The following is a 24,917-nucleotide window of genomic DNA, read 5'->3' as shown; positions in this document are numbered from 1 at the left end:
CCCCCCCCCCATTAGATACAGGCACTAAAGTCTCTCAAAGTAAATTGTTTTCTCTCACAGTAGTTTAGTAATTATGCCAAACATCACAACCGTGCTTTCCTACCTATAGAGTTGCATCGCTCCACTTGATTGACGGGTGCCTCAGGGGCGGGAAACCTGGAGTCCCGTCTGCAGTTGCGAAGCTTGACAAACAGCCCCTTGTTGGCCGGGCAACGGAAGTGACGTTCACCGAGGTAACTGCCATCTGTGCCTGCAGACAGCTCCTGGTCCTGACGCACACAATGGGTATGTTGTTTTTATCAGTGTAATACACTGTGACACAATATCAAACATATCAGTGCAGTGACTGTACTTTAGTTTGCTGTTGTTGGGAAAACATAAATGACATTCAAAAAGACATCTATTTCAGACCGTCCTGCCAATCTGTATCCATTTTACCATTAACGTACGGTGTAACGTTTCTTCACACACACACACAAACAAACACAGTGGACGCAGGACAAACCGGAGATGAGACGTACAGGATGACCTAAACTGAGGACAGCTACGCTTGTTATTATAAGTGCAATGATGAGTTAAAGTCCAATAAGTATTTTTATCAAACCGTATGAAATGATAGGAAATTAATTAACAATGTAAAGATCAACAAGCCACTGACAGACACGTCAAATTTCATTCATTCAATAAATGATTAATTTTTGTCTTAAGTCCACCAGCCACTTTCATATTATACCAACATCTGCAGCATCCTGAGCCTTTTTGGTAAGGTTACTGGGAAAACTTTTTTATTCTCCCATAAAACAAGTTTCCTTTTTATTTTTAAAGAACTATACAAAAAAGAAAAATCACAACTTTTTTTGCAACCGTACAACCATATAAAAAAGATTGCAAAGTTTTACAAAAGCTCCTGCAAAATCAGGCATCTTGGGCCGGTGTGGCAGGGCACCTTTAAGCTTAAACTATTAAAATTGTTATAAAAACTAAGCAGTTTTAATGTACAACAGCTTAATAAACTTTGACCTTACCAGCTCAATTCCTGCTACTGGCTCTGAAATCCCACTGATCCGTCCAATCCAGTGAATAACCCCAAAAAGAGGCGGGTTGTTCACTTCAACCATTGACCCCACCTCCAGCTCACCCTCCGGTCCTGCTTCCCCCGTCTCCTCTGCAGCTACACCGTTGGGTGGGTTGGGTATGTTGTTGTTGAGGTGCTGCAGGTGGTTGGTGGCGGTCGGCGACGTAGGGCTGCGGGGTATGGGAGGTGGAAGAGGGGGATGAGACAGCGCCATTTGGGTGGGCTTGGGTGGCGGCAGTGGTGGAGGTTTAAGTGCTTGTTTGCAGGGGGGCATCAGGGCAACCTTGGGAGCAGAGGTAGATGGGGACACGGGGCCTGGCTTAGTGACGGGGGGCAGTGCTGGCTTCAGGATGGATTTGGTAATTTGGTGTGGCGGGCTGTGACTGTTGGATTTCGTCTCTGAGGACAAAATGAAACAAGAGTTAGATGTTGCCTGAAATGTTTTCATGCAAAATAGATACAAATAGGTGTAAAGTCTCCTTCATATGAAGCGTATTTGTGTTTCCATAAAGTACTTTTACTGCCTCATAAAATATGTGATCATATATGAAAATATATTTTTTTGAGATTTTAATTTGCCACCACTTCCTCTCAACAGGAACTATTTTAAATGCACTTTTTGTGCTAAGTGTTGATGTAAACTGTTATTTCAACTATGAAATCTCCTTTATGACCTAAGCACATATGTCCTTTTCACGGAAGACATTTTGATGTATCCCAGTAGGAAAACAGCTGTAAATAATAAAATGTATAACGGCTAATTTCATTTTAGCTGCTTTCTGTCCCAGTAAACCATGACACTTAAATATAACTAAACAGTAACTGTTTACCTGGGGAAACCTTGGTGATTGGCAGAAGTAGTCCATAGAGAGGGGAGGGAATGTGGCAGAGCTTCTCTCCCTTACAGAGCCCGTCCCAGTTGCCAACAGGAGCGTCCTGTAACACACAAAGTTAAACACAAAGTTGCAGTTGCGTCTGCAGCTTTGGGATTCAAATCTAGTGGGAAACTGTTCTAATAAACACGTATGATTGCCCTAATTAAGAATGAAGCAATAAATTCTATCACATAGACTGTGCTAGGGATAATGGCTCATAGATTTTTACAATGTATTTTTTATCACTTAAAAAGGAAAATTAGGACTATCTATGTCATTCAATTTTATTTGTAATCCAATTTTTTTTATTTATTTTATTTTATTAATTATTTGGGGAATTTTATGCCTTCTATTAGAAATGACAGTAGAGAGATGACAGGGAATGAGGGGAGAGAGAAAAAGAGAGATGGGGAGTGACATGTGTCTTAACGACGTTGTTGAACTGACCAGCAGGACTCCGACGTACATCCCTGACGAGGACCGGCCGGGCAAGAGACCACAGAAGCGCACTTCCCCTCCATAGACATTGTTTTCCAGGGGAAAACACACCCGCTGGCCAACGTGGAACGGTGGCGGCGACGCAGGGCCTCGGACCTGCACCTGGTTTTTAGCCGTGAGGACCGCTGACTCCGCTGTCCGAGGGACGATGCCCGAAGCGTGCGGCTGATGAGGGCTGCTGGGACCATGCTGGTGGAAACTAATGTGACGACTGTGCTGCTGCTGATGAGGATGGCGGTCATTGTTGCTCTGCTGCCCGTTGCTGCGGTGGACTCGCTCACGGTGTTGCTCGTTTGCGTCAGAGCCACGGTCGCTAGTCCAGTGGCGAAGCCTGATGTGGCTGACCGGGACGAAGAGGGCGCAGGCTTCGGGGCAGGTGAAGAGACGGTGGCCCTTAAAGGAACCGTTGCCCATTCCTCTACCTACTGCTGAACCCTGCAGAGGAGACAGAAGGGAAAAACACTGAACAAGGTCACTGAGCCTTCTTTCCCCTGATCATGTAAAACAAATGTATTTTCAGGTTTCAAAATAAGCACCATCTACTAACCAAATACTGGTCAAATATGCAATTTGCTTTACTCACCAGCCAAAACAACACATTGATAATCTAAATCTATTGAGTAGAGGGTAAACATTTAACATTCACTAGCCATTTGGCTGGTGGAAAAAAAGTTAATTTTGAATCCTGTATTAGGTATGAATAATTTGATGTGGATGTGTCCTGTTTTTCACATTATTTATATAGCTTTAATCCTTAAGATTTTTATTAAATCAAACCACAGACAATTTGTGGTCACCATTTTTGTAGCAATACTCATTCAATGTATGTACATTCTGTAAATACCTCTCTGTACTGTACTTTTTAATTGTTAGGATTTTAAATAAAAGAAAACAAGGTATGCATGTGATCCAGAATTACTGTTTTTAATTTTATCTCACTCTCCTCCTAATGTATTAGAGCTGTATTCAGTCAAATCTTAGGGGTTATAACTTTGATGTTAGTAGTGTTAAATCCTCAAACCTATGTGGGAAGCTAAAAAGTTTCTTCACATAGCCTTGAATAATGTTTACCTTAAGCTGTACCCCAAATAGCACAGCGCTGCTCCCTCTGGTGAGCGGTCCAATGTATTTAAGATCTGCCTCCGCAAGCTCTTCACGTTGGCCTATTTCGACCCACAACGGATAATCAATAGGCAAAGTAGCAAAATGCTGCAGCTTCCCTGGATTGTCTGGAAAGATACAACAAAAGTTAGAGAGGTCGGAAGCAACTGATGTACATATGCTGTTAGTTATCCATGAGCATTATCAAATAGGCCAGTATGGAAGTGACAAAAAAATTTGATCTGGATATACTTCCCATTTCCCACTTCAAAAACCCAAATATTAACTCTGTCCTCAGAGCCTTTATATGTCATGAATGTTAATAAATTATTAAATGATTATTGTTAACAAAAAATAAGTTAAAAATTCCCCTCAATACTTCTAATAAAGTTAAATGTCACACACTTAAAAGTACTTCAAAGACAACATGTAACACCACAGAAATCTCGTTTAATAATTACTACTATTATTTCTTCATTACTGCTCCTGCCCCCATGTCTAGTGATACTACTAGAACTACAATTGTCATTAATTGCCATACTACCATAACATTCATCATTAAGCTATTTTCATGACCAACTGTGGTAGCTTGTTTATTGTTACTACTACTACTACTACTACTACTACTATTACTATTACTACTATTACTCTTGCTTTTATCAATATTACTACAACGATCACTGCAATAACATACCTCCTTGTTTCTCCTCTTAACACATGCATGTCCAGTATACTAATACAAGTCCACGAGCACACTACTGTAACACTACTACTAGTTAACAATCAATGAATTACTTAGAAGTCTTAGGCGAGCCTCCGGATCAGATACAGGCTCCAAAAGGCCGTTAAGGTCAGTCGGGACTTCAAGCAGGAACTTCCTTTCTATTTTTAACATGATGCCATTGTCTAACACCTGCGGAGAAAACGGGAGGTAGAGGGAAAGATAAATATGAGGGAGAGAAGAGGTAAGAAATTAGGGGTGAGGTACATACACATCAAAGTACTACACTCAGTGGGACTAGCTAAAAAAAGAGTGCCATGATAGGAGGCACACTTTAAGATTTAAAGTAAACAAAATAAATTGATGGTTGGTGCTCAGTCTGTCTCACATTATGCAGCCTTTTACAGTGAGAGCGCACTAAAGGCCAGGTCTGACCGGTGAGAAATTATTGTAACTCCATCAAAAAGTTTGAAAAAAAAAGTATCTTTATTGGTCTTAAATTTAGGATGACAAACATTTGTTATCAATGGAGTCTGTAAGTATTCTTCATAAAACAACCTAAAAAAGATCCTCTGAATGATAGAAAAATATTGGACAATATAGTTCCTCTTTGAAGACAATATAGTTTAGTTTATGTAGCTAAGTAACTATTGTTTTCAGTATCAACTAACCTACAAATTTGATCCTTAATACATCATTTTTTTGTTGTTTAAAAAGGGCCAAAACATAGTGAAAATGTCCATTATACCCAAAGATTTTACTATTACTAAAGAAAAGCAGCGACTCCTGACAATGTTATTTGAACAATTACAATGTGTTAATTGTTGAAATAACTGCTAATTAATTCAATGAATTTACCTTAAAATGAATTATGCCGCCTTAAACTAATGATGGTTGTTGTGTCAATACCTTGACCCAAGGGGAGTCACCTCTGTTCTTGCCCGAATCTTGCTCCAGGCATATGTACCCCCGCAGCAGCCGAATGGTACCTTCCAGATCGTCCTGGACGTCCATGTCTCTCGAGATTAAGAACATTTTTGGGTGGCGGCGCTTCCTGGTTTGCTCGTGGACCCCTGACATCTTACGCGTGTCTTTATGACGTGATGTAGCCGGTTCGCAGAGGAATTAAATCCTTCATTTTCCTGTAAAATTAAGAAATATAATTATTAAAAAAAAAAAAACGACAAGAGGACCGAATTGTCCGCCCACCTAAAGTGACGGTAACGGTTAGCTAAGGTTACCTAAGTAACTAGCTTTTGTACACATTTAAACTCTTTTCATTTATCAAAGAGAAGTCCATTTGTGAAAACCGTTAAAACGGATAAAGCTATATTACCATCGACGAACAAACACGTCGTTAACTCTGTTTAAAAAGTGTACACTCACCAACTTCTTCAACTCCGACTGTCAACATTTCCCCTCACATTTCAAGGAGCTGCGGTTCAATAACAAACCGCATCGTGAAGCAGGAAGCAGCGTGACGGATATCAGCGGGAGCAAATAGCAAGGGAGAAAAGTTCAGCGGGGGAGTAGTTTTAGCCAATTAAAGTGTCCGTGGGCGTTACCAGTAGTGGGGGGAATACAGTCAAAGGGGGAATTCCACTTTCTTATTGATAGGCAAGGTGTGAATGCAAGAATGCATTCAAGACTCTGGTACACACACACACAAAAAGCACAACAGGGGTTTTTCCTTTTTTAAATAACTTTATAAATAGAATACAAATATTTCCCTATTCTGACCTACGCAAGCTCTTTTTTTATATCATTATTCTGTTCACAATCAACATTCAGATTGTAATGCAGAACTCCCTTTCAAAAATACAGCATATTAGAAAGTGCAATGTCAAATTTGCTTTCTCTGACTTTTCATTACACAACACATCATTATGCCTGGGTGCAGATGTGGTATAGCATCAAGAGTCAGTAGTGGGCAATATTGAACAAAGAAACCATTATTTAAATCAACATGGCTGCAATAAATCTCTCCGGCTCCAGACCAGCGGTGAGCATTTAAACCATTGACCGATAGTCACTTACCTTTTTTGGTTTGTGACGCCTTAAATAAAATATAAAAGTGTGTGCTTCCTGTACATTATGTTTACATGGCTTTACAGTACATATATTCATGGAGTGCATGAGTGAGTTTGAACAATTTCATTGGGCTTAATAAGTAGCAATATCCAGAATTTTACAATAAAAGCAAAGAATGGAGAACAAATACCATTAAAATACTAACTTTAAAGAAAGAAAGAAAAAAAAACTGTAAAATGTAAATGCTGTTTTGTAACTTAGTGTCCACAATGTACTAAAAAAATAATTCAACCTAAAATAAACTGTTTTTTGCTTATTTGAATCATAAACTACCTCTATAATATCTGCCATAAAACATTTATCTTTGGTACATCTAAGACAGATACTTATTTTTGTCTAATACAGTAATCGTACATGAACAGTGTTGGACAGTGCATGTGATTCAGTTATGTGTACCAAAATACAAAGTTCTCAGGAACCTCATAATATAGTGAAAAGTGTTAGGTGCGACTTGACCCACCTACTGTAGTTTCACGGGATAACCCAGATACAGTACAGATACAGATACAGTAAGCAACATGGTTTGCCAATAAATGGTCCATGAGTAGACAGCTCTCTGCTTTCAGTTGAATTGAAGTCTTCATTTAACCAGTCAGGATTTTATTTAGTGTCTAATCCAAAAGACGAAGGCAGCTGCTCATTGGATGTAAATGATTAACAGTGGATTCATCTTCGTTTTGGCATTAAGTCCGTGCAGATGTTTGTGATGAATACAGGTAGTGACAGGTTAGTTCATAAGACCGACCCCATTTGGTACAACAGGTTCTTTTATACAAACCCTAACACGCATTTGCAGCTCACATTTGGACCCAGGTCTGAGTGATAGATCTGTGCCACATCTGATTGCGGAGATCAGAACTGAGGAGACGATTGGTCCGTATTAATAAAGTAAGTGGTGAGTTCCCCTTTGCCCTTGACGTGGACTACGCCTCTGAGAGTGACGGTGTATCCCACGCTCTCGACTACCCGGGCTGTCTCCTCCGTCACCTGGGTGCAGAAAGAACAGTACTAGTACACAGATACTGTGTGATGTTTCACTGTCTCCATTTAATCCATTCATTTTTTTTGACTCAATAAGCTTAGAGCTAATGAATACACCTGATATACCTGTTTAATGTTTAATACTTTGCATCCACTGATCCATTCACTGTGGCTGACAGTGAACTTTTACATTTGAGCCTCATCCACCCTTCCTACTGACCTGTATCTTGTCCAACACTCCTGTGCTGTCCATCCTGCTGGCCACATTAACAGAATTCCCCCAGATATCATACTGAGGTTTATGAGCTCCAATCACTCCTGCAATCACTGGACCATGATTTATTCCTGCAAATAAACAACAAGGATGGATGATTAAATGTAACCATAGAACATGCTCTTTCCCAAAATGACCTCCATGGAACTTTAAAAACAGACTAGCATGCACCAGAAAATGTTAGATAGAAAATATTTGTGTGATTTCTTTGCCACTTTCTTTCTTCCATCTCCCATTTTAATATATATTTGTTAGTACAGTTCAAACAAAGTGGTGCACAGGGATCTGCAGTGAGTACAAATTATATTAAGAAAAAAGGAGAACGAATACCCAGCTGGAAGTTTCAAATCAGTATCAAATAAATCCAGTGAATGAAATGTTATGAGTTTGTCAGAATTTATGCACTCACCGATCCGTAATTTGAAGCTGTTAAAAGAGTGTTTGTTGATAAGCTCCAGTTTGCCCATCAGAGCGATGGCAAACTCTACCATGGAGTGCACATGGCTGTATGACACCTCCACTTTCTGTAGAGGGAGCCAGAGATCATGTTAATGTGGTGCAGGGTATCTCAAAGGTGCTCTAAGCGATGTTGGGTGACGGCACTTCTTGTTGACGGCGGGACTATTTTCAAACAAAACAAAGCTAGCTCGACCCTCTCTCCTCCTCATCCCGTTCCATGTCCCTCCCCTCCGTGCACAAGTCCCCAACCCCCATAGGCTAGAACACTGTTTGTTATGTTTGGTGGTGTAGGTGGGCACAGTTTGTTTCTGTTAGCGTTTGTAGACCCTGGGCAGTCTACAGAGACTGTGTTTATTTACAGTGTTCAGGGGACAGGCAGCTATCGGATAGTGAGGAGATGTTTGCTGTATGTAACAAAAAAATGTTGTAGCCTAAAACAATGTGTCATCTCTTAGAGCACCTTTAACTAGACATTGCAATGATTGTTTTGCAAAAAGTAAGTTAAAAGTTATCAAAGACATTTGTTGATGGAGAAAACAAATCTGGTAACCTTTTGTTCGACCTGTTGAGGGGCGTGTCTCAGCCCCGCAGCAGCCATGTACGTACTGCCGATAGTCTTAATCTTCTCCACTGAACAGAATTTGGGCTTTGAGAGAATCTGCATGAGAGAAATGGAAAAGAGAGTATAGTTGGAGACACAGACTAAGTGTAACACTGGCAGGATATAATCATATCTTCTTCCTTGTACCTCATCAAAGTCTGATATGATCTCGTTCAGGAAGCGCAAACACTCCAGACCGTCCCTGTTGGCGCTGCTCTCAGTGTAAAACTCTTTGAACTGTGGCACCGAGGCGAACATCACACACACACAGTCATACGACTGACTGTACAGGTCCTGAAACACAGTTTTCAACAGTCAAAGGACTTGATTCCAAGATATTATGCATTCAGCAAAATTTGCAGCCAGAAGTTAACAGAGTCAAACCTGTATAGCTCCTTTTTGAACATTAATGTTCTAAAAAAGATTTTTTAACTTTAAAATGACTCAAACCCATCACCCCAATGACAGCATTTATTTATAAGTGTCAATTATTGTCTCAGTGACGGATTTCTAATTTTGAAATGGCCCCTTTCAAAGGGTTAAGGTAGTAAAAAGACATATTCTCATAGAAAGACTAAAATAAAAATTACTTTTTTTTCTTTCTCAAAATTTTACAATTTTCTTAAAAGACATGCTTTCAAATCTTATCGCAGCTAACTTTCTTCTGATCTAAGATGTACTATGCCTTGTAATTTCAAACAAATGTCACATTCTGTGTATAGTACAAAACAATGAATGAAAGTTGGCATAGCTAACAGTGTGATAGGATAACCGAGGAACAAAATGGACTCTATTGATCTATTTGCCGTGTTTTCTTTTCTTTACCTGGTTGTGGACAGTTTTGCCCATGAAGAAGGAGGCGACATGGAGCGGCAGGACGTTCTGAAGGAGGAGCTTGTTGATGTTCTCCATGGTCTCCATCTCCTCTCTCTCCGACTTGAAACAGCGGTCCAACAGGAAGTCTACGCGACAACCCAGCTCGTCCTGACAGAGAAGGACATAGATTAGAAATAAGTGTTAATAATTTTGCATATAAAATAATTTTGTTTCAATATCCTTCTTTAAATGACAAAAAATACATACTGATATTCATTTGTGAAACACATACCTGTCTGGCCAGAATGAGGCATACAATATAAAAGATGACCAGCCAAACGCCGGACATGATCTGAGGGTCCTTTAGCACTCCCGGTCTGTAGAAAAACACATTTTACAACACATATTTAGAGCCAGACTCACTCTTTTCTTCCACTTCCATTACATAATTGCTCAGAGTGTCCTGCCTGGACCCCCACATAGGCCTCTTGCCATAGAAAGCTCTTGAATAAATGATGGTGAATGGAAACTCCAGACAAGGATTCACAATCTGGAGTGGCAAACAAAGGGCAGGAAATTTAACACCTTGGCTGAGCAAGACGGACAACGTGATGACTATAGACAGCAGAGAAGGAATGTAGACGAGTGGAACTAAACTTAGGCAAGATGACTGTGTGGACAGCTAGTAGGTATGAGCCCATATATATATATATATATATATATATATATATATATATATATATATATATATATATATATGTACACTTTTATGCTCTTGTTTATCACAGTTTGTCATAATACATACTGTATTTAACTTTTTCCAAAATGCCTGTACAGTTAGGTATGACTGTAGCAGGGTAACCTTGATGTTAAAAAGATTAATCTAACATATGCTTTAAACAACTTAATGCCTTTATGTAACCTTTCTTAGGAAATTAGTATTTAAATAAATATTTGCGTTCTTACATTCTTTTTTGGCCCTAAATTGAACCAAGAAGCAGTTTGAGTCATTATCACGTCAAGTGCTGTCAATGAATTTCACACAACATGCACATGTTTTTAAGTCTATCTGCAATATGATATACAGAAGGTAAGCATCTAAAGTTGTTAAATTCCTCTAGACGGAAACTTGAAAGGCTGCAACTATTAATTACAGTATTGTCATTACATTAGTAACTCACAATCTCCAAGTTTAAGCCTTAACTTTTAGTTTCCATGTTTAAGAGACTGCAAAACCCAAAGAAATTTGATCTATAATTATCCAAATCCTGAAATTTGATAAACTGGAACCAATCATTTTTGGGAGATTTTCCAAGTTTATAATTTAAATGGTAATGGATGAAAAAAACTGTTGAATACTTTTCTGTTGAACGTCTCCTCGATTGACTGAGTAATTGTTTCACCACGAGAAGGCAGCTCGTTGCTGTTGGGGAGGAGATCTTAAGTTATGTGTCAATACTCATAATTAGGACTTCATTTGGAAAAAAAAAAGGAAAGGAAAACAGAGCTGCCTTGCAGCTGCTTCATTGTAATTTTCAAAATATTGTTAAGGCACGTAAAACCCCAGGTGTTTCCATGTGATTGCATTTGCAGTGTCACTCACTTGGTGTTGTTGTAAAGCAGGTTTATGAGGCAGGAAGACCTCGGCGCGTAAACATGGAGGAAGAGGGCCAGGTAAACCACCACCGCCAGTGTGAGCAGCAGGACCTTGACAGACAAGCTCGTCCTGATGAATACGATCACTCCCAGCATGGCCATCAGGCAGCAGTAGAGGTAGTACTAGATGTTTGAAAAAAGGAGGAGAAAACAATGTGTTGCAACAAGGTATGTACAGTAGGTGTGATGTTCAAAGCATACTGAAGTGCTCAACATTCAAACTTATAAAGAATCAATAAAGAAGCTTTCTTGGCTTCTTGAACTATCTTTTTGAAGGTAGAGAAAACTTGAAGGTGCAGTTCCCCTTTATAAGTGAAAAAAAATGAAGGCCGTCATCTCTGCCACAATTATTACATTACACCCTTAGGTTCAGGTTCCAAACTGCCATACACACATTTACCCCATATACAGTAGGACTTGCACCTTTGTACATTCAATCTTTAATCACACCAACATTTAAGATAAATGTTGTATACATTGTCTGTGACTGTCTGTTGTCCATGTATGTGCATTGTTTTGTCTATTTGTCACCTTTTTGTTAACAGTATATTCACAAATGAAAACAATTCTAAAAAATATGACGGCAAAATATTGTTTTAAAAGCAAAAAGAAAGGTTGGGAGATGGCTGACAAAGTCTACTAAAGGACCCCCACAGACATATGAGGGGGACGCTACATGCATAAACTGTAAACTAAGTTACCTACCTAATTCTGTACTTTTTGATAAAAAAATGCAGCTTGTAAGAGAGTATAATGAACAAATGAATAATATTAATTTTTGCTCCTTTGTTTTGTATTTGGATTCTCAGGGTTTTGTGTGTGTAGGTATCTATGTATCTTTTGTTTTGCTTCTTCCATCTTGTGCATGTGAAAAACTAAAGCAAGTGATAAATCAGGCCTAATTACAGCTTGACAATATTTTTCTTAAGGAATAATAAGCCATATAATAAGGGGAAATATTGATTAATAACATGGTGAAATGTTAATCTAAAGGGATTTACAGGCCCAGTGTAGAGTTTGAGAGCCTCCAGCTCTGTCCTGTTGGTAATCGATGTGCAGTTGTTTCCCTCGAGGAAGACCTAAGAGACAAAAACAGCAGAAAAGAACCGAGAAAAAGGGATTGATAAATGTATCTACTAATGACAGGAAATAGAACAAGAAGGAAAACTATAACGGAATAACTGGCTGGCAGAGGAGGAACTCACATAGTTGAGGATGGCCATAAGCAGGGTGAGGAGAACACAGAGAGTGACCACAAACAGACGCAGAGCCGCCTTGGTGGAGACGCCACGGGACAGCCCCGAGATCCACTGAGCACTCAACGGCATCTTGGATTGCCACTTCTGAAAACCAACATACATTCAAACATTTAAGACAGACATGCTGATATAAAATGAAACTTATGTCAGGAAGATAGCAAACTTTCTAAAAACTTGCAGTACATTGAAGGTAATAATGAGCAATAGTGTACACACAGTTTGTTGTTAATGTGCCAATACATACAAAGCCACCAGCAACAAAGGAATTACCTTAAATTTGGTATTTGCATCTTGAATTTATGTTTATATAAGTGGAAGAATGTCATCTACAGTAGCACCTTATTTAGATGCACCTGCTTTCATTTGCTGCTGTTGAACAAGCAACTGACACTTAACCAGGTCATTTACCTCCAAGTATCCAGTAAAAGTGATGGACAGAAGCAGCACCAGCACAGGGAAGGTTGCACCGTACGATACTGCCATCGCAAAGTTACTGGGAGGGGGAAAGAATTGACACTGTTTATTCATCCAAGAGTGAGCAAATAAAAATGCGTGTATACGAGTTGGCGCAAGAAGTACTCAATGCAGAAAAATCCTCCCATTTTAGAAATTGGAAACAATCAACAAGCAGTTCTGTCATTCAACTAAGGGTTTAGTGGTCATATATTTTCAGCTGGACCTGTAGGCTGTTATATTGTTGGGTAGTTTAGTTTAAATAAAACATTACATTTTATAACTACATGTGTTTTATGTGCAAAAGAATCTTAATTTGTAAAGTAACTAGTAACTAAAGCTGTCATATGAATGTAGTGGAGTAAAAAGAAAAGACTCAGTACAAGGTGAGCAAGAGACTTAATTTTACTTTCGTTTCATTCAAAACTGATTGAGTCTAATGAAGTGAAAATGAACTGTGAATAAGAGCGACGTGCTACTCACTTCTTGGAGACAAGAATCTGGACGGCAAAGAGAGTGACGAAGATCAAAGCTATGCAGCTCATTGAATGGTGTAAACCCTTTACCTCTGAAAGGCAGAACTGGAATAAAACACATAGACATTAGACAAACCGAGACATAATCAGACACACAGGCGCACACACCCACACACACACACACACACACATACTGTACACCCTGCTTGTTTCTGCTCTTTCATGCGTACATACTGCCCTATTCATGTCTTCTTAAGTTAGACTGGACAATGAAGCTACCTCTTTCTCCAGGCTCAGGTCGTTGAACAGCAGAGTCAAACAGTTGAGCTTCTTTGCTCTCCTCCTTAATTAGAAATCAAAATCAAAGGATGAATGATTGGACAAGAAACTAGCAGCTTTAATCCCAAAATAAGAAATACAACTTGAAAAACATACAGTAGTAGTAAAATAAGGAAGAAAGCAATGAAATGATCTATTGTCACAAATTACACTGCCTAATATTTGCACAATTTATATTCCGAAAAAAGAAGTAGCTCAACAATGTTGGCCAAGACAGAAATGTCTGGTCTTTTTCCTCCTAGCATATCTCTCGGGGTTATCTACCAACTCAAACTATTTGCAACAGATGAAAACTTACCCTGCAATATCCAGTGGGTCCAGTGTTTCCAGTGATCCCCTAACACCATTATGCACAACCAAACTGGAACAAAACAAGAACACATTGGAAACAGCTTTAACCAGAACAATATGCAGTTCAATTTTGTCCTGATTTAAAAATACTCATGTAACAACCAAATAGAAAAAGCACCAAATGGTATGTTTTGTTTTCTGTTGTATTATATTCACTTTGAATGACAGAAAATTGCTTTATTCTTATTTTACTTAAGTTAATAATGCAGGTGTACAAAATTTCTCAGGTGTTTTCAATCTGGGAATTTACCAGTCAGAGTTCTGCTGGTGTGGTGGTCCTTCCTGAAGCAAAAAAAACACAGACACACACACACACAGTTAACAAAATGCATGACCTAAGAACAACAGGAAAACATTTTGACTTACGCAATATGTACTGGAAGCAGCACAAATACATACTGCAGACAGATGTGATTGGTTCATGGCAACATTGCCTTTTTTCTTTTTGGAAGGTGTGGCATTAGGGTCGCTTAGGTCCGCGAAGGGGTGGATAGTCCGCCAGGACTGCAGGTACTCAGACATCCGGATTGACGCCCGCAGCCTAGTCTCTCCTGATTTAAGAGTGTTTGCCTGAAATTAGGATGGAGATGACTGCATTTTACTTTATGTTTCCCCCACAGGAAACTGGGTAATTTGTTCCTGGATTTTCCTTCCTGAAGCTAGGTCACAGCAGAATGAAATATACCCAAGTTAAACCCAGCAATGATAGATCTGTGGCTGGTCAGAATAAGCTTCCCTTCTCTTGTTTTTAAGTCAACATTTCAAAGTAAAGGGTAATCTGCTTTCACACACATACAGTCTATGTCAGGAAGTTTCATACTTAGACTGCCTAACCAGAAACTTGATACCTTGGTTTGTCAATTATGTAATCAATTATAAGTACAATTAAAAAACTGTTTTATTGTTTCTTTCATAAAGTTAAATATTGGAAGCACAACTTTAAAAAAAAAAGTAATGTAAAAGTATTGAGTATAAGTACCGATTTAGGTGTACTGGAAGTGCCGTTTGGCTTGCAGGGGTCAATCACCAGGTACGTTTTTCTTCCTTCAAGAAGAGGATCCCGACTCCCCCCATCCCCATTCTCCACTATATATGCTCCGTTTAAGTGCTGCATGGTCTCCTCTGTGATGTGGACTCGCCTGTAAATAATAATAGTATTGACAACAGTAGAGAAAAGTAGAACTCAATGTGTATCCTCCAACATCACCACACCTTCTTTATCATCTGCACCTATTCAGAATTCTGATTGTCTCTGAGCAGATTTGGAGATTTTCTCACCCAGGAAGACCTCCGGACTCCATGTGGTTGGCTAACGTGACGTCATGGGACCACACGTCGTACTGCCACTTCTGCAAGCCAATCACACCACAGAGCACATTTCCAGTGTGAACACCCACCCGCATGCTGATCTCGACCCCCGTTGCTTCTCGCAGTTTACTACAGGGAGGCAAAAGAGTAAAATCATATAAATAAAAAACAGTATTCACTCATGCTAACTTCTGGCACTCCTTGTTAACTCACTTTTGGTGCCTAAGTAACGTCAGCATATATTCTGTCAAATTTAAAGTGACACGACTGGAAATATGGTGCGGGTTTTTGCGACCAAAGACATATGGGGATTAAGGATATATACAAAAAAGATTTTTCTCTTTCCTCTCATTTTTCTCACAAAAATGTAAAGATATCACTTTCTAATTTCCTAAAATCACCAGTGAATGCAACAAAAAAGTCAAAATAAGTATTTCCACATTTGATTTACATGGAGCAAACCCAAAAAGGTAAACAAAAATGTGCAGTTTGATAATAAAATGGTCAATGTATGATGCTGCCTGTATGTACACTCTACATGCTTTGAGTTGTAATATATAGTGTGGTTTCAGCTGTATAGGAAAGAATAGTGAAATAAAAGATGTTATATGGAGTAAAATCAGATGCAAATTAAGACAATGAATAACTTTTATGGTTGGACAAACAGAAAATAGGTGGGAGGAACACAATGTTACAAAGAAAGATAGCACAACACAATTTTTATTTTTGTAGAAATTTAAATAACCACAGACGAAGAGGGGGGGGGGACTGACCTGATGGCAGTGCACATGTCCAGCCCCATCTGAACACAGTTCCTAGCGTGCGTGGGAATGGGGTCAGGTAGACCAGATACACAGTAGTAGCAGTCACCCAAGATCTTAATGCGAAGACACCCGTTCTTCTACAGATAGAAAGAAAGAAAGAGGGGGAGTCAGACACAGAATTAGCTAGTTCAAAACCAACACAAAACTGTCCTTTGTGAAGTTAAATTTTGGGCACGATGTGTGTAGGTATTCTTACCTTGGCGATGTCATCAAATCTGCCAAAGAGCTTGTTCAGCACAGCGACCAGCTCTTCTGGTGTGCAGCTACTTGCCAGCTCCGTGAAACCCACAATGTCTGCATACAGGATGCTACACAAACCCAAACACAAAGACAAAAATGTTAGGCACGCATTCGTAAGATAACAGCTTTAAGTGACTCCGCGCTACACAATAACTACAGTAAAAATCCACATTTCTCAGATTTATTATAGCGCGATTGAAGTTTTGCGATCCATAGATGACAAAAAATGCCAACTTTTTCAAAGACTTGTTTTATTGTCTCAGGTAAAATAAGCTAAAGAAAACTAAAACTAAAAACTGCAAAGTTCCCCTTTAACATTGCAACAGTGTGCTAATCACCTGACGTCTTTGTGCTTCCGGACATAGAGGCTGTAAAAGTTGTTGGATTCCTTCTTGTCATCGCGCTGGGGCTTGAAGAGCTTCTTTATCACCTCCGTTTTCAGCTCCATGGCGATGTACCGTGGCAACACAGACAGAAGGAGCTGCTCCTGTTTCCGAGGACACAGAGGGGTCAGTGGGTGAAAATGTGTGTGGAGACAGTTTGTAATGAAGTTCGAGATCTTTTATACTGGTTCATTGGATATCTGTCTTACAGAGGCGACAATCTGTCCAGGCTGTAAAAGAACTAGCCATCAAAAGTCCCTTTGAAGCGATGCCATGTGGACCACGTTTTATCTATTTGTTTACTTGATGTGAATAGTGTCTATTTGGGTTTGCCTATTGTCTTGCTGCTGGGCTTCAGACAAGTGAATGCTTAATCTATTGACCAAACAACCAGAAAAGCATACAGTAACCAAATCCAGGCTGTCCAGGTAAAGAGCCCTTTAATGAAAAATGATTACACATAACGATTTGAAATATAGATTTGCTGAAACAAGCTGCACAGAAGTGAACTATATAGGATTTCTATAAATAAAGCAAATACAGGCTGGAATTGAAAGAACTGAGCTTTTATCTCTCCTATTTTTTTTTTTAGACAAAATCAAAATCATTTAAATTAAGTTATACTGTCTTGTGAGTTTGAAGCCAGTGTTTTTTACCTGCTGACATTTTCTTATTTCCTTCCGGGAGCGTATGTTGCTGAACTTTTCTCTCTTCTTATTGGATATCCTGAGATAGTGCTTCGTCATCCACATATGGAAAATCCCGACGCAGTTCACACACACAAACAGCAATGCATTGGCCACCAGCTGAGAAGGAAGTCGGACGAGAGGGAAGGAGATTATTGATACGTTATGAATTGTCCCTATTGTACTGCCAGCACAATGAGAGCAGAGGAGCTGAACTACTATATTAATATGCGAGATGACAGAGAGTTGCAATACATGGACATTATTATTCTTTGTGTACATTTCACGTATTTAATAACTAACTGAAAACCACACTGCTATTTATGAGAAGACAAACAACGGGTGATGCAGATCATTTGCATTTGTTTCCAGTAAAACAACAGCCTTTGGATTTGGAGGTTATTTCTTGGAACATGCAAAAGATGCACATCTCTTTCAATGTGCTGGCCATTTGCAAATGTTTGTATCCCTACTAAAATTTGCACATACTTTATCATGTTCAGGTATTTGTTTTTTAATCAACACTAAACTGTGCATAAGTACTGATACATGTAGCTGTGACAGATCATAAATGATGGGAAAGAAACTACAAGCTGAAAAGAAAATGGGAAACTTATCTAATATATTGTGTTAATTAGTGAGCTTCAGAGAAGGTGCTAGGCAGATTTTTGTACCCTTTAAAGAGCGCTAAGCTAGCCTTTTCATCGGGTTTTCAATCTTTATGTAAAGCTCACCCACCTCAGTTTGGCTTTGCATTTTACTTAGATTACAGATATGATAGCAGAACAGCTAATATTCACCTGCACAGTCATGTCTGTTGTCTGTGGGCTTGTGACAGGGACGTAGACGCTGATGATGATGATGTGCGAAAGGCTGGTCCCAATCCCAACTATGAGGGCCCAGGCCATAGAGAGAGGCAGCACTGTGTACACACTCAGAGAAAGGAAGAGGAAAAACGCTACCTAGGGTAGAGAGAACCAGATGGAAAAGGACGCAGTGAGATAGAGGTTACCAACAGTTACATAACAAAAATAAAATTCATCATTTCTTTCTCTTGTTGCCTCCTTCTCACTTGTTCCCAAGTAGTGACAGGTGCCCCAGTGAAGATGAAGACTATGGCGATGACATAGAGCGTCCCCCAAACGAAGAGGGCCAGGGCTCCACCGCAGCGCCTCAAGGTGGCCAGCCAGGGCAGGCAGACGAGCAGGATGGCACTCACACAGAGAACCACACACAGCGCTGACAGAGCAGCTACATGGGAAACGATGTTCTGTGCAGATATGGGCGAAAGGTGCAGGTTAAAAAAAGCCACGTTCTCTTTCATGATTTACTGCATGTGAAACCGGCAGAATTTAAAAGCAGTAATGTCTTCAAATGTTTTTGTTTATTGCTGCATAGATGCTGTATGTCAAGCAGTGTTTAAAAGAAATACCATTTGCAGACACAAACAGAGGCAAAGGAGCACTTCATGTCAATGTGCATTTGTAAAGACCTACCTTGCATTGTCCTATTTTGACCTAGCTGTTCACTACATCCAAAAAGTCTGCCCTACACAAAGGACTAAAATTAAAATGCCTTTATTCATCAGACATAAAAGCCATGCTGAGCTTTAAACAGCTGGCGCAGTGTTTTTGAACTGCTCCTGCCTTGTGAAGTAAAGGTATTTTAATTTTTCCAATGAGACATGTCGAGTGATACTTTTTTCTTTTTTCCAGGGAATGAACTTGTTGTTGGTGATGACACAGACTTCCAACGGCCTAGTAACAAATTAATTAGTAGTGTTTTCAACAGCTTAGTTTGTGTCAACCAAACGTTCCACTGCTCTATGACATCTTTACATTTGTGGAAAAGCTAAATAAGAAACCACATTTTAAACATAGTCAATAATTGCAGCAAATGCTGGCTCTAATTTGACAAATAAAGGAGAAAGCTATGTGGGATTGGTTGCCAAACCAGGAGCATCCTGGACTTTTATGATGTTAGAAAACAAACAAGCATGTGCTGCTGGAAGATCATGACGTACCAAGAAACAAATGTGGAACGTGTGCACTAGCTGTGCAATATATATATATATATATATATATATATATATATATATATATATACTTTTTTTAATAACTTCCTGTTCAAAACTATAATTTTTATAAATAATATAATATTTTGTATACCACAGATCCCAATATATCTGAAGGGTCTTGCTAAGATAATGTTTCCCAGCATCCTGTCCGAGTTATGTACAGCACTGTTTCAAAGTTATTATTAAAGGGCAACTATTATATAACAATTTCAGGATCATACTTGGAGCACTTTGTGTTATTACTAGAACATATTTACATGCTTAAATGTTTCTTTAAGCCCTCTTCCAAAAAAGCCCAGAGCATGCTTCCTGGAAACTGACAGAGCCTCCATTCCGTGTTTCACTAGTTTAAGCTGGCGCTACTGCAACGGACTGAATTTTCTGTTATTATGCAATTATAATATTAGCAAAATCCCAATCAAACTGTCCAATTTTCATAAACACTTGCTTTTGGCTTGGTCTCTCTTATTTCAACATAACTTCTCACCTCATAATTAATACATTTGGCATAATAAGGACATTTTCTTCAAAAACAAATCTTTATTTTTTTGAAAACTGGTACAGGAATAATATTTCACTTATTGGCCAACTCTTTGACATGAATGGCAGACTGTAGAATTATTTTTATTTGCAGAGCTTTCAAATTCCTGTTTTTTTAAGGAGTATGCAATTATCTTCTATGCCATTCCTTCAGGAATCAGAATGCAGCTGGGAGGCATATTTTTCCCATGGCCACTGACTCCCAATATGGATTTATCTGATACTGCTGTGGGGAATGTATGCTTTTCTGCGGAGCGCCGAACTAAAAATAAAACAATTAGGACTTCCTACCAAAAAATATTGTTACTATTCCTTATATAATCCCATGTTGGAACAGTTTGATAGAGAATGTCCTTTGGAAAAACATTTGATCTTTGCCTTTCAAATATAAAACATTTCACTGTATAAAACACATCAGGTACGATAACAATCCATGTGTTGTGGAACAGAGCTAAGCTAGCTAGCTAGCAAGCAAGTTAAGCATCAAACTAGGTGACGTAAATTGGCTGAGATGAGAGATGTAGTTCACTGAGCGATTTCACACTAAACTAAGTGGTGGTATGAAACCTACAGCTAACTGAGACTTTCTTCTGTGAAAAATCATCTTTTAAATTGACATCATATTTGTAATCCATGGCTCAATTCAAACAAGATCAAAACATAATTTTCCTTTCCCTGTTCACTACCGTTTTTTCAAAAGATTGGTGCCATGGACCAGACGTAGAAGAGCTCTCTATAAGTGTGCAAAAAATCAAATAAAAAACTTTCTTTGATAAGCAGGTCATTTTTCTGTAATTCTTCAACAACATTGGATAAATAACTTAACTGTTATGGATTATCAAAACCTATATGTATTTGTCAAACAGACACGCAGCAGATTGTGAGCTAAATGTAAAGTTTAAAAGTGTGTTTGTACATGGGCAGCATACACCTTCAAACACAAACACACACACACGCACACACTTTCAATATCTTACCGTTCGTGTGGCGGCAGTGACGACGATGAGGGTCACACAGAAAGCCAGAGACAGCACCAGTCCAGACAGCATGGCCGGAGTCTCCTCCATGCACTGCAGAAAAGCCCTGTTGAACGCCTGATAGCAACAACACACCCCCTCTTTTACACTCTGTCTGGACCGGTTGCTTTGCCTTTCTTTGTGTCCATCCTCGTCTCCGTATCTGTCATCCCACCTGACATCGATGCTGTCCCTTGTTTGGGCAAATTCAAATGAAACTTCGGGGAGTGCGTGCGAACTGCCGCTGATTGAGTTTTCTGCTTTTGGTTTGACAGTAAAGTCTGTTTTGAAATCACCTCTTTCATCGTCTGGAATATTCTTGGTGTTTTTGTTAGAAGTGTCTAAACTGGGTTCAGAAAAATTGACAGGAGAGTTAGTTTTCCTCTTTTCAAAGGACTTTCTACCAAGCCCACTGTAGCCGTTTGTTTGTGATGAGGTGCTGTCAGTTTGTAGCCTGTCAGAGGATGAGTTGACTGCAGCATTATGATCCGTAGCCCGCGGAGTTGCACATGTTCCCTTCAACCAAGAACTGGCCTCGAGAGGTTTAGTGGCCTGGGCTGTTTTGGCCACACCAACCTCTACGAAAACCAGGGCATCAGCAAGTCCTGACTGGCTCCCGGCCGTAGGATTGCTTGCATTTAATTTGGCGTCATTTCCTTGCAAAACGTTAATGTCTCTGCTTTGTGCCGATTGTTTCACTCCATCTTTTGTTTGACTTAAGTCATCAAGCTCCAGGATATTGCCTCCAGGGATTTTGCTTGCTCTATCACTGGAGACAACCACAACGTTCGGCACCAAAGACACCTGTGGTGCTTCTTCTTCAGGCCTCCCCTTTCCCTGAAAACCATGTAACTCGTCTGGCATTGTGACCTGAGGGAGTGTGATGGATCTCGCCGTCAATCGACCTGTCACTTTGTTTTTTCTGTCTGTCCGTCTCTCTGTCTACATGATAAACACACTGTATAGTGTTTACTTCTTTGTCGTTTTCTTGTCAGGTGTTGTTTATGTCTGCCAAAGCTTTCACCTTTGTCTGGGTGGCAATGTTGAAACTGTTCCTGCAAGAGTCCAGCTCCTGTTTTAAATCCTCTACTATAGCTAAAACGATATTATTTAAGTAGATTAGATTGATGCCAATAATGAAGACGGTGTTCTTTGGAGGTTACATAGATCCGTTAAGTCCCAAAGATCCCTGGTAAGGACTCTTAAACCATAGCACAATCTCCTTTGACGAGTGCAGAGGCACACTGGATGGAGTCTCACTGCCAAAACAAAAGATCAACAGAAAGGTTACAACACAATCAGCACAGAACAAAATAAGAAACACAGCTAAATGCATGGATTTGCTGCCGAACATTTAGTTTTCAAGCTAAGAGAATGCACTTGTGTTCCTAGCAAAGTACAACATTTAGAGCGTGGACATCATATCTGTACATTGTTTTAATACCATTTAAGTGACAAACTTCTTCTTGGCATTTCCTTATTATGCAAAAAAACTTGTTAGTCTAGCTGTTGGCTCTTTTCGCTGTCACACACACACACACACACACACACACACACACACACATTCAGGTGTGGAATGAGATGTCAGCGACGCACCCAGTGAACATTAAAACATTTTTTAAGTCCCTACCTAGTACACTGAGTGGATCTACTCTGATGCACCTCTTTGTTGTCTTTCCTCTTGTGCTTCTACTTCAATGTCACCTGACGGTACTAGTTTCCTCATACCCTGCTCAAATGTCACCATCAATTTAAGATTAAAAACAAAATCTCTCTTTAATCTGCCTTTTCTGCTACAGGTGCATATCTGATATAATAGCAAAGTCATGGAAGGATCAACCAGGAATTCATCTGATTCATCCGTTCACCTTGATTAACCTGCCCGGTATAACACCTCCAATGCTTGCTGTGCCCTTTTACACCAACAATCGGGGTTTTTTTGGACACTTTTACAAGAGGAGGAACTGTGTGTCTCTTGACACACTTTAAAATGGAACACTATGTGGTAATTACAGTACGTTTATTGTTGTTCCACTGGTGTCTGTTTCCCCTGTCTGTGGGTTTCACTACTCTGTTCAGCTTGATTGTAAAGCCATTTTTATACATTTTTTTATTTATCTTTTTCAAATTGGTCCAGTTTCTTCTGTGCTTCTTTCCCAGTTAAGATTAAGTTGGACCTGCAGGTAATTTGACTTTTAGATGAGTGACATTTAAAAACAAAAACTAATTACAGACATCTCCTAATCCTACTTTGAGCTTTATTATATATTCTATAAAAATGCCCATTACAACTTCCCAGAGTTCTCAAATAGCCCGTATAACACCCACAAAACATGTTTAGGTCATCAGACAAAAAAAAGCAGCAATCCTTCATATTACAGAGGGCGCAGACAGCAAATACAGTAAAAGCAATCAACTACTTGTTTCAATCTGATCCACTTTCTTTAGTAATTCGTGTGATTAATAATGTATTTTTCATGCCTCCAATTTAGGATAAATAAAGTGATGTGGCTCATGTGTTCAAAGTGGACAAAGAGCATCAAAGCACACACGTTGGATATTAATGGCAAAAAGATATTAGATAACTGGATCTCAAACGCATCACGGCAGCAAGTGTAAAAATTCCAATGAACCGTCTCTCACCGTTAAAAAAAACAACAGTTTAGGTCAGTCATTTATTTTATTAACGTTAATAGCTCACCATGATTTCCATATTATGGCTTCAGTAACTTATTTCACGTTAATAAAACGTCACTGTGTGACAGGACAGAAACAAACACAGGGTTTGGACAGTACAGTAACAGTAACAGCACGACAAGTTCAAAGGAAGTAAAGATAAATGATATTCTTACCTCATTGTTTATTAACGTCTCTCTCGTCGCTCTCCCCCTTTGACTTAACGTCGGTCTCCTGCACACGATACGGGATTCCTATCTGCGACTTTATCGCTCGTCTTCCTCCGTCATCTTTTTCATTTTTGTCAAAGAGCACTCAAAAGCAGCTTTTAACCTTTAAAACCGGATTGAAAAGTCACAATTATCCCGTGACTCTGCATGGTGTTCCGCGCACGAGCGAGCGTGTTTCGAGCGCCAGTAAAGCCAGGTGAATGGTTCAGGTGAAGGCGGGGGCGTGCGCACGCGACGACAAGAACGAGCGTTTTGGTCCGGCTCTGCAAATAGGATGGGGTAAACAGAGAGGCAGAGAGACAGAAGAGGAAGTAAATTGCAAAGGTCAGACTACAGGTGTTTTCTCTTTAAATGAGAGGGAAAGCTGACGTTACACCTTAAAGGCATTGCGTTTTAAAAACGCAAAAAATCAGTTTAAAAGTAGGATATTACCACTGGATAATGCAACAGCATGATCATATAAATAGCATCCCTCAGTAGAGGGTATTATTGATCAATTTTAGTTTTGGAGTGACTTTCATTCAACTAAAAAATGAGGGAATCTGGAAATAACCCAAGAATGGCAGTTACACACAGCAACATGTCCACCACAGTCAGGAGAACAACATAGTGTCACATTCACTGACCAGCATACACACAGGTGTCTGCTTGTTTTTGTTTTTGTGTGTGTGTGTGTGTGTGTGTGTGTGTGTGTGTGTGTGTGTGTGTGTGTGTGTGTGTGTGTGTGTGTATAGGTAAGTGGTGTATGTGCATGCATTCTTGATACATGGCCTACACGGCCCCTTATAATACAAGACACTGATTGCACTCTCACTTTCTCTTCATCTCTTTCTCCATGAAATAACCATCAAATAGGGTCCAGGGTGGCTAGCAAATAAAAAGAGTCAAGTGGCAGTGATGTATCTTCCTAA

General features: G+C 39.5%; 2 protein-coding genes across 2 annotated transcripts in view; both read right to left on the bottom strand.

Moving 5' to 3' along the window:
• Positions 1-5,825, bottom strand: part of si:cabz01101003.1 (ubiquitin carboxyl-terminal hydrolase CYLD) — a 10,836-nt gene extending 5,011 nt beyond the window's left edge. The window contains exons 1-8 of the mRNA XM_034857083.1: positions 5,657-5,825; positions 5,180-5,412; positions 4,345-4,462; positions 3,520-3,677; positions 2,398-2,883; positions 1,906-2,011; positions 1,026-1,474; positions 104-269 (exon numbers count right to left, since the gene is read on the bottom strand). Coding sequence (XP_034712974.1) covers positions 104-269; positions 1,026-1,474; positions 1,906-2,011; positions 2,398-2,883; positions 3,520-3,677; positions 4,345-4,462; positions 5,180-5,350 — 1,654 coding nt within the window. The 5' untranslated portion in view covers positions 5,351-5,412; positions 5,657-5,825. The remainder of the gene's footprint in view (positions 1-103; positions 270-1,025; positions 1,475-1,905; positions 2,012-2,397; positions 2,884-3,519; positions 3,678-4,344; positions 4,463-5,179; positions 5,413-5,656) is intronic.
• A 177-nt stretch (positions 5,826-6,002) lies between these two features.
• LOC117934987 (adenylate cyclase type 4-like) lies at positions 6,003-24,224 on the bottom strand. Its single transcript, XM_034857037.1, has 26 exons — positions 23,953-24,224; positions 21,062-22,359; positions 18,540-18,737; positions 18,268-18,429; positions 17,438-17,587; positions 16,737-16,885; positions 16,355-16,466; positions 16,108-16,235; positions 15,305-15,463; positions 15,006-15,165; positions 14,426-14,596; positions 14,277-14,308; positions 13,974-14,036; positions 13,616-13,679; positions 13,344-13,441; positions 12,816-12,900; positions 12,354-12,491; positions 12,150-12,227; positions 11,096-11,271; positions 9,785-9,869; positions 9,502-9,660; positions 8,824-8,970; positions 8,626-8,733; positions 8,026-8,140; positions 7,563-7,687; positions 6,003-7,348 (listed from the first exon to the last, which is right to left on the bottom strand). Exons 2-26 carry the CDS (start codon positions 21,962-21,964, stop codon positions 7,214-7,216), a joined length of 3,900 nt encoding a protein of 1,299 aa, XP_034712928.1. The 5' UTR covers positions 21,965-22,359; positions 23,953-24,224; the 3' UTR covers positions 6,003-7,213.
• Positions 24,225-24,917: the final 693 nt, after the last annotated feature.

This window comes from Etheostoma cragini, chromosome 19 (genome assembly GCF_013103735.1).
Source record: "Etheostoma cragini isolate CJK2018 chromosome 19, CSU_Ecrag_1.0, whole genome shotgun sequence".
NCBI lineage: Eukaryota > Metazoa > Chordata > Actinopteri > Perciformes > Percidae > Etheostoma > Etheostoma cragini.
This window is presented reverse-complemented; position numbering and strand designations above follow the sequence as displayed.

Coding starts and splice junctions, on each gene's coding strand:
- LOC117934987 (XM_034857037.1), bottom strand. CDS start 21,964: ATGCCAGACGAGTTACATGGTTTTCAGGGAAAGGGGAGGCCTGAAGAA. Junction 18,738..21,061: donor TCACTGCCGCCACACGAACG/GTAAGATATTGA, acceptor ATATCTGCACAG/AACATCGTTTCCCATGTAGC. Junction 8,971..9,501: donor GCAAAACTGTCCACAACCAG/GTAAAGAAAAGA, acceptor ACTGTGTTTCAG/GACCTGTACAGTCAGTCGTA.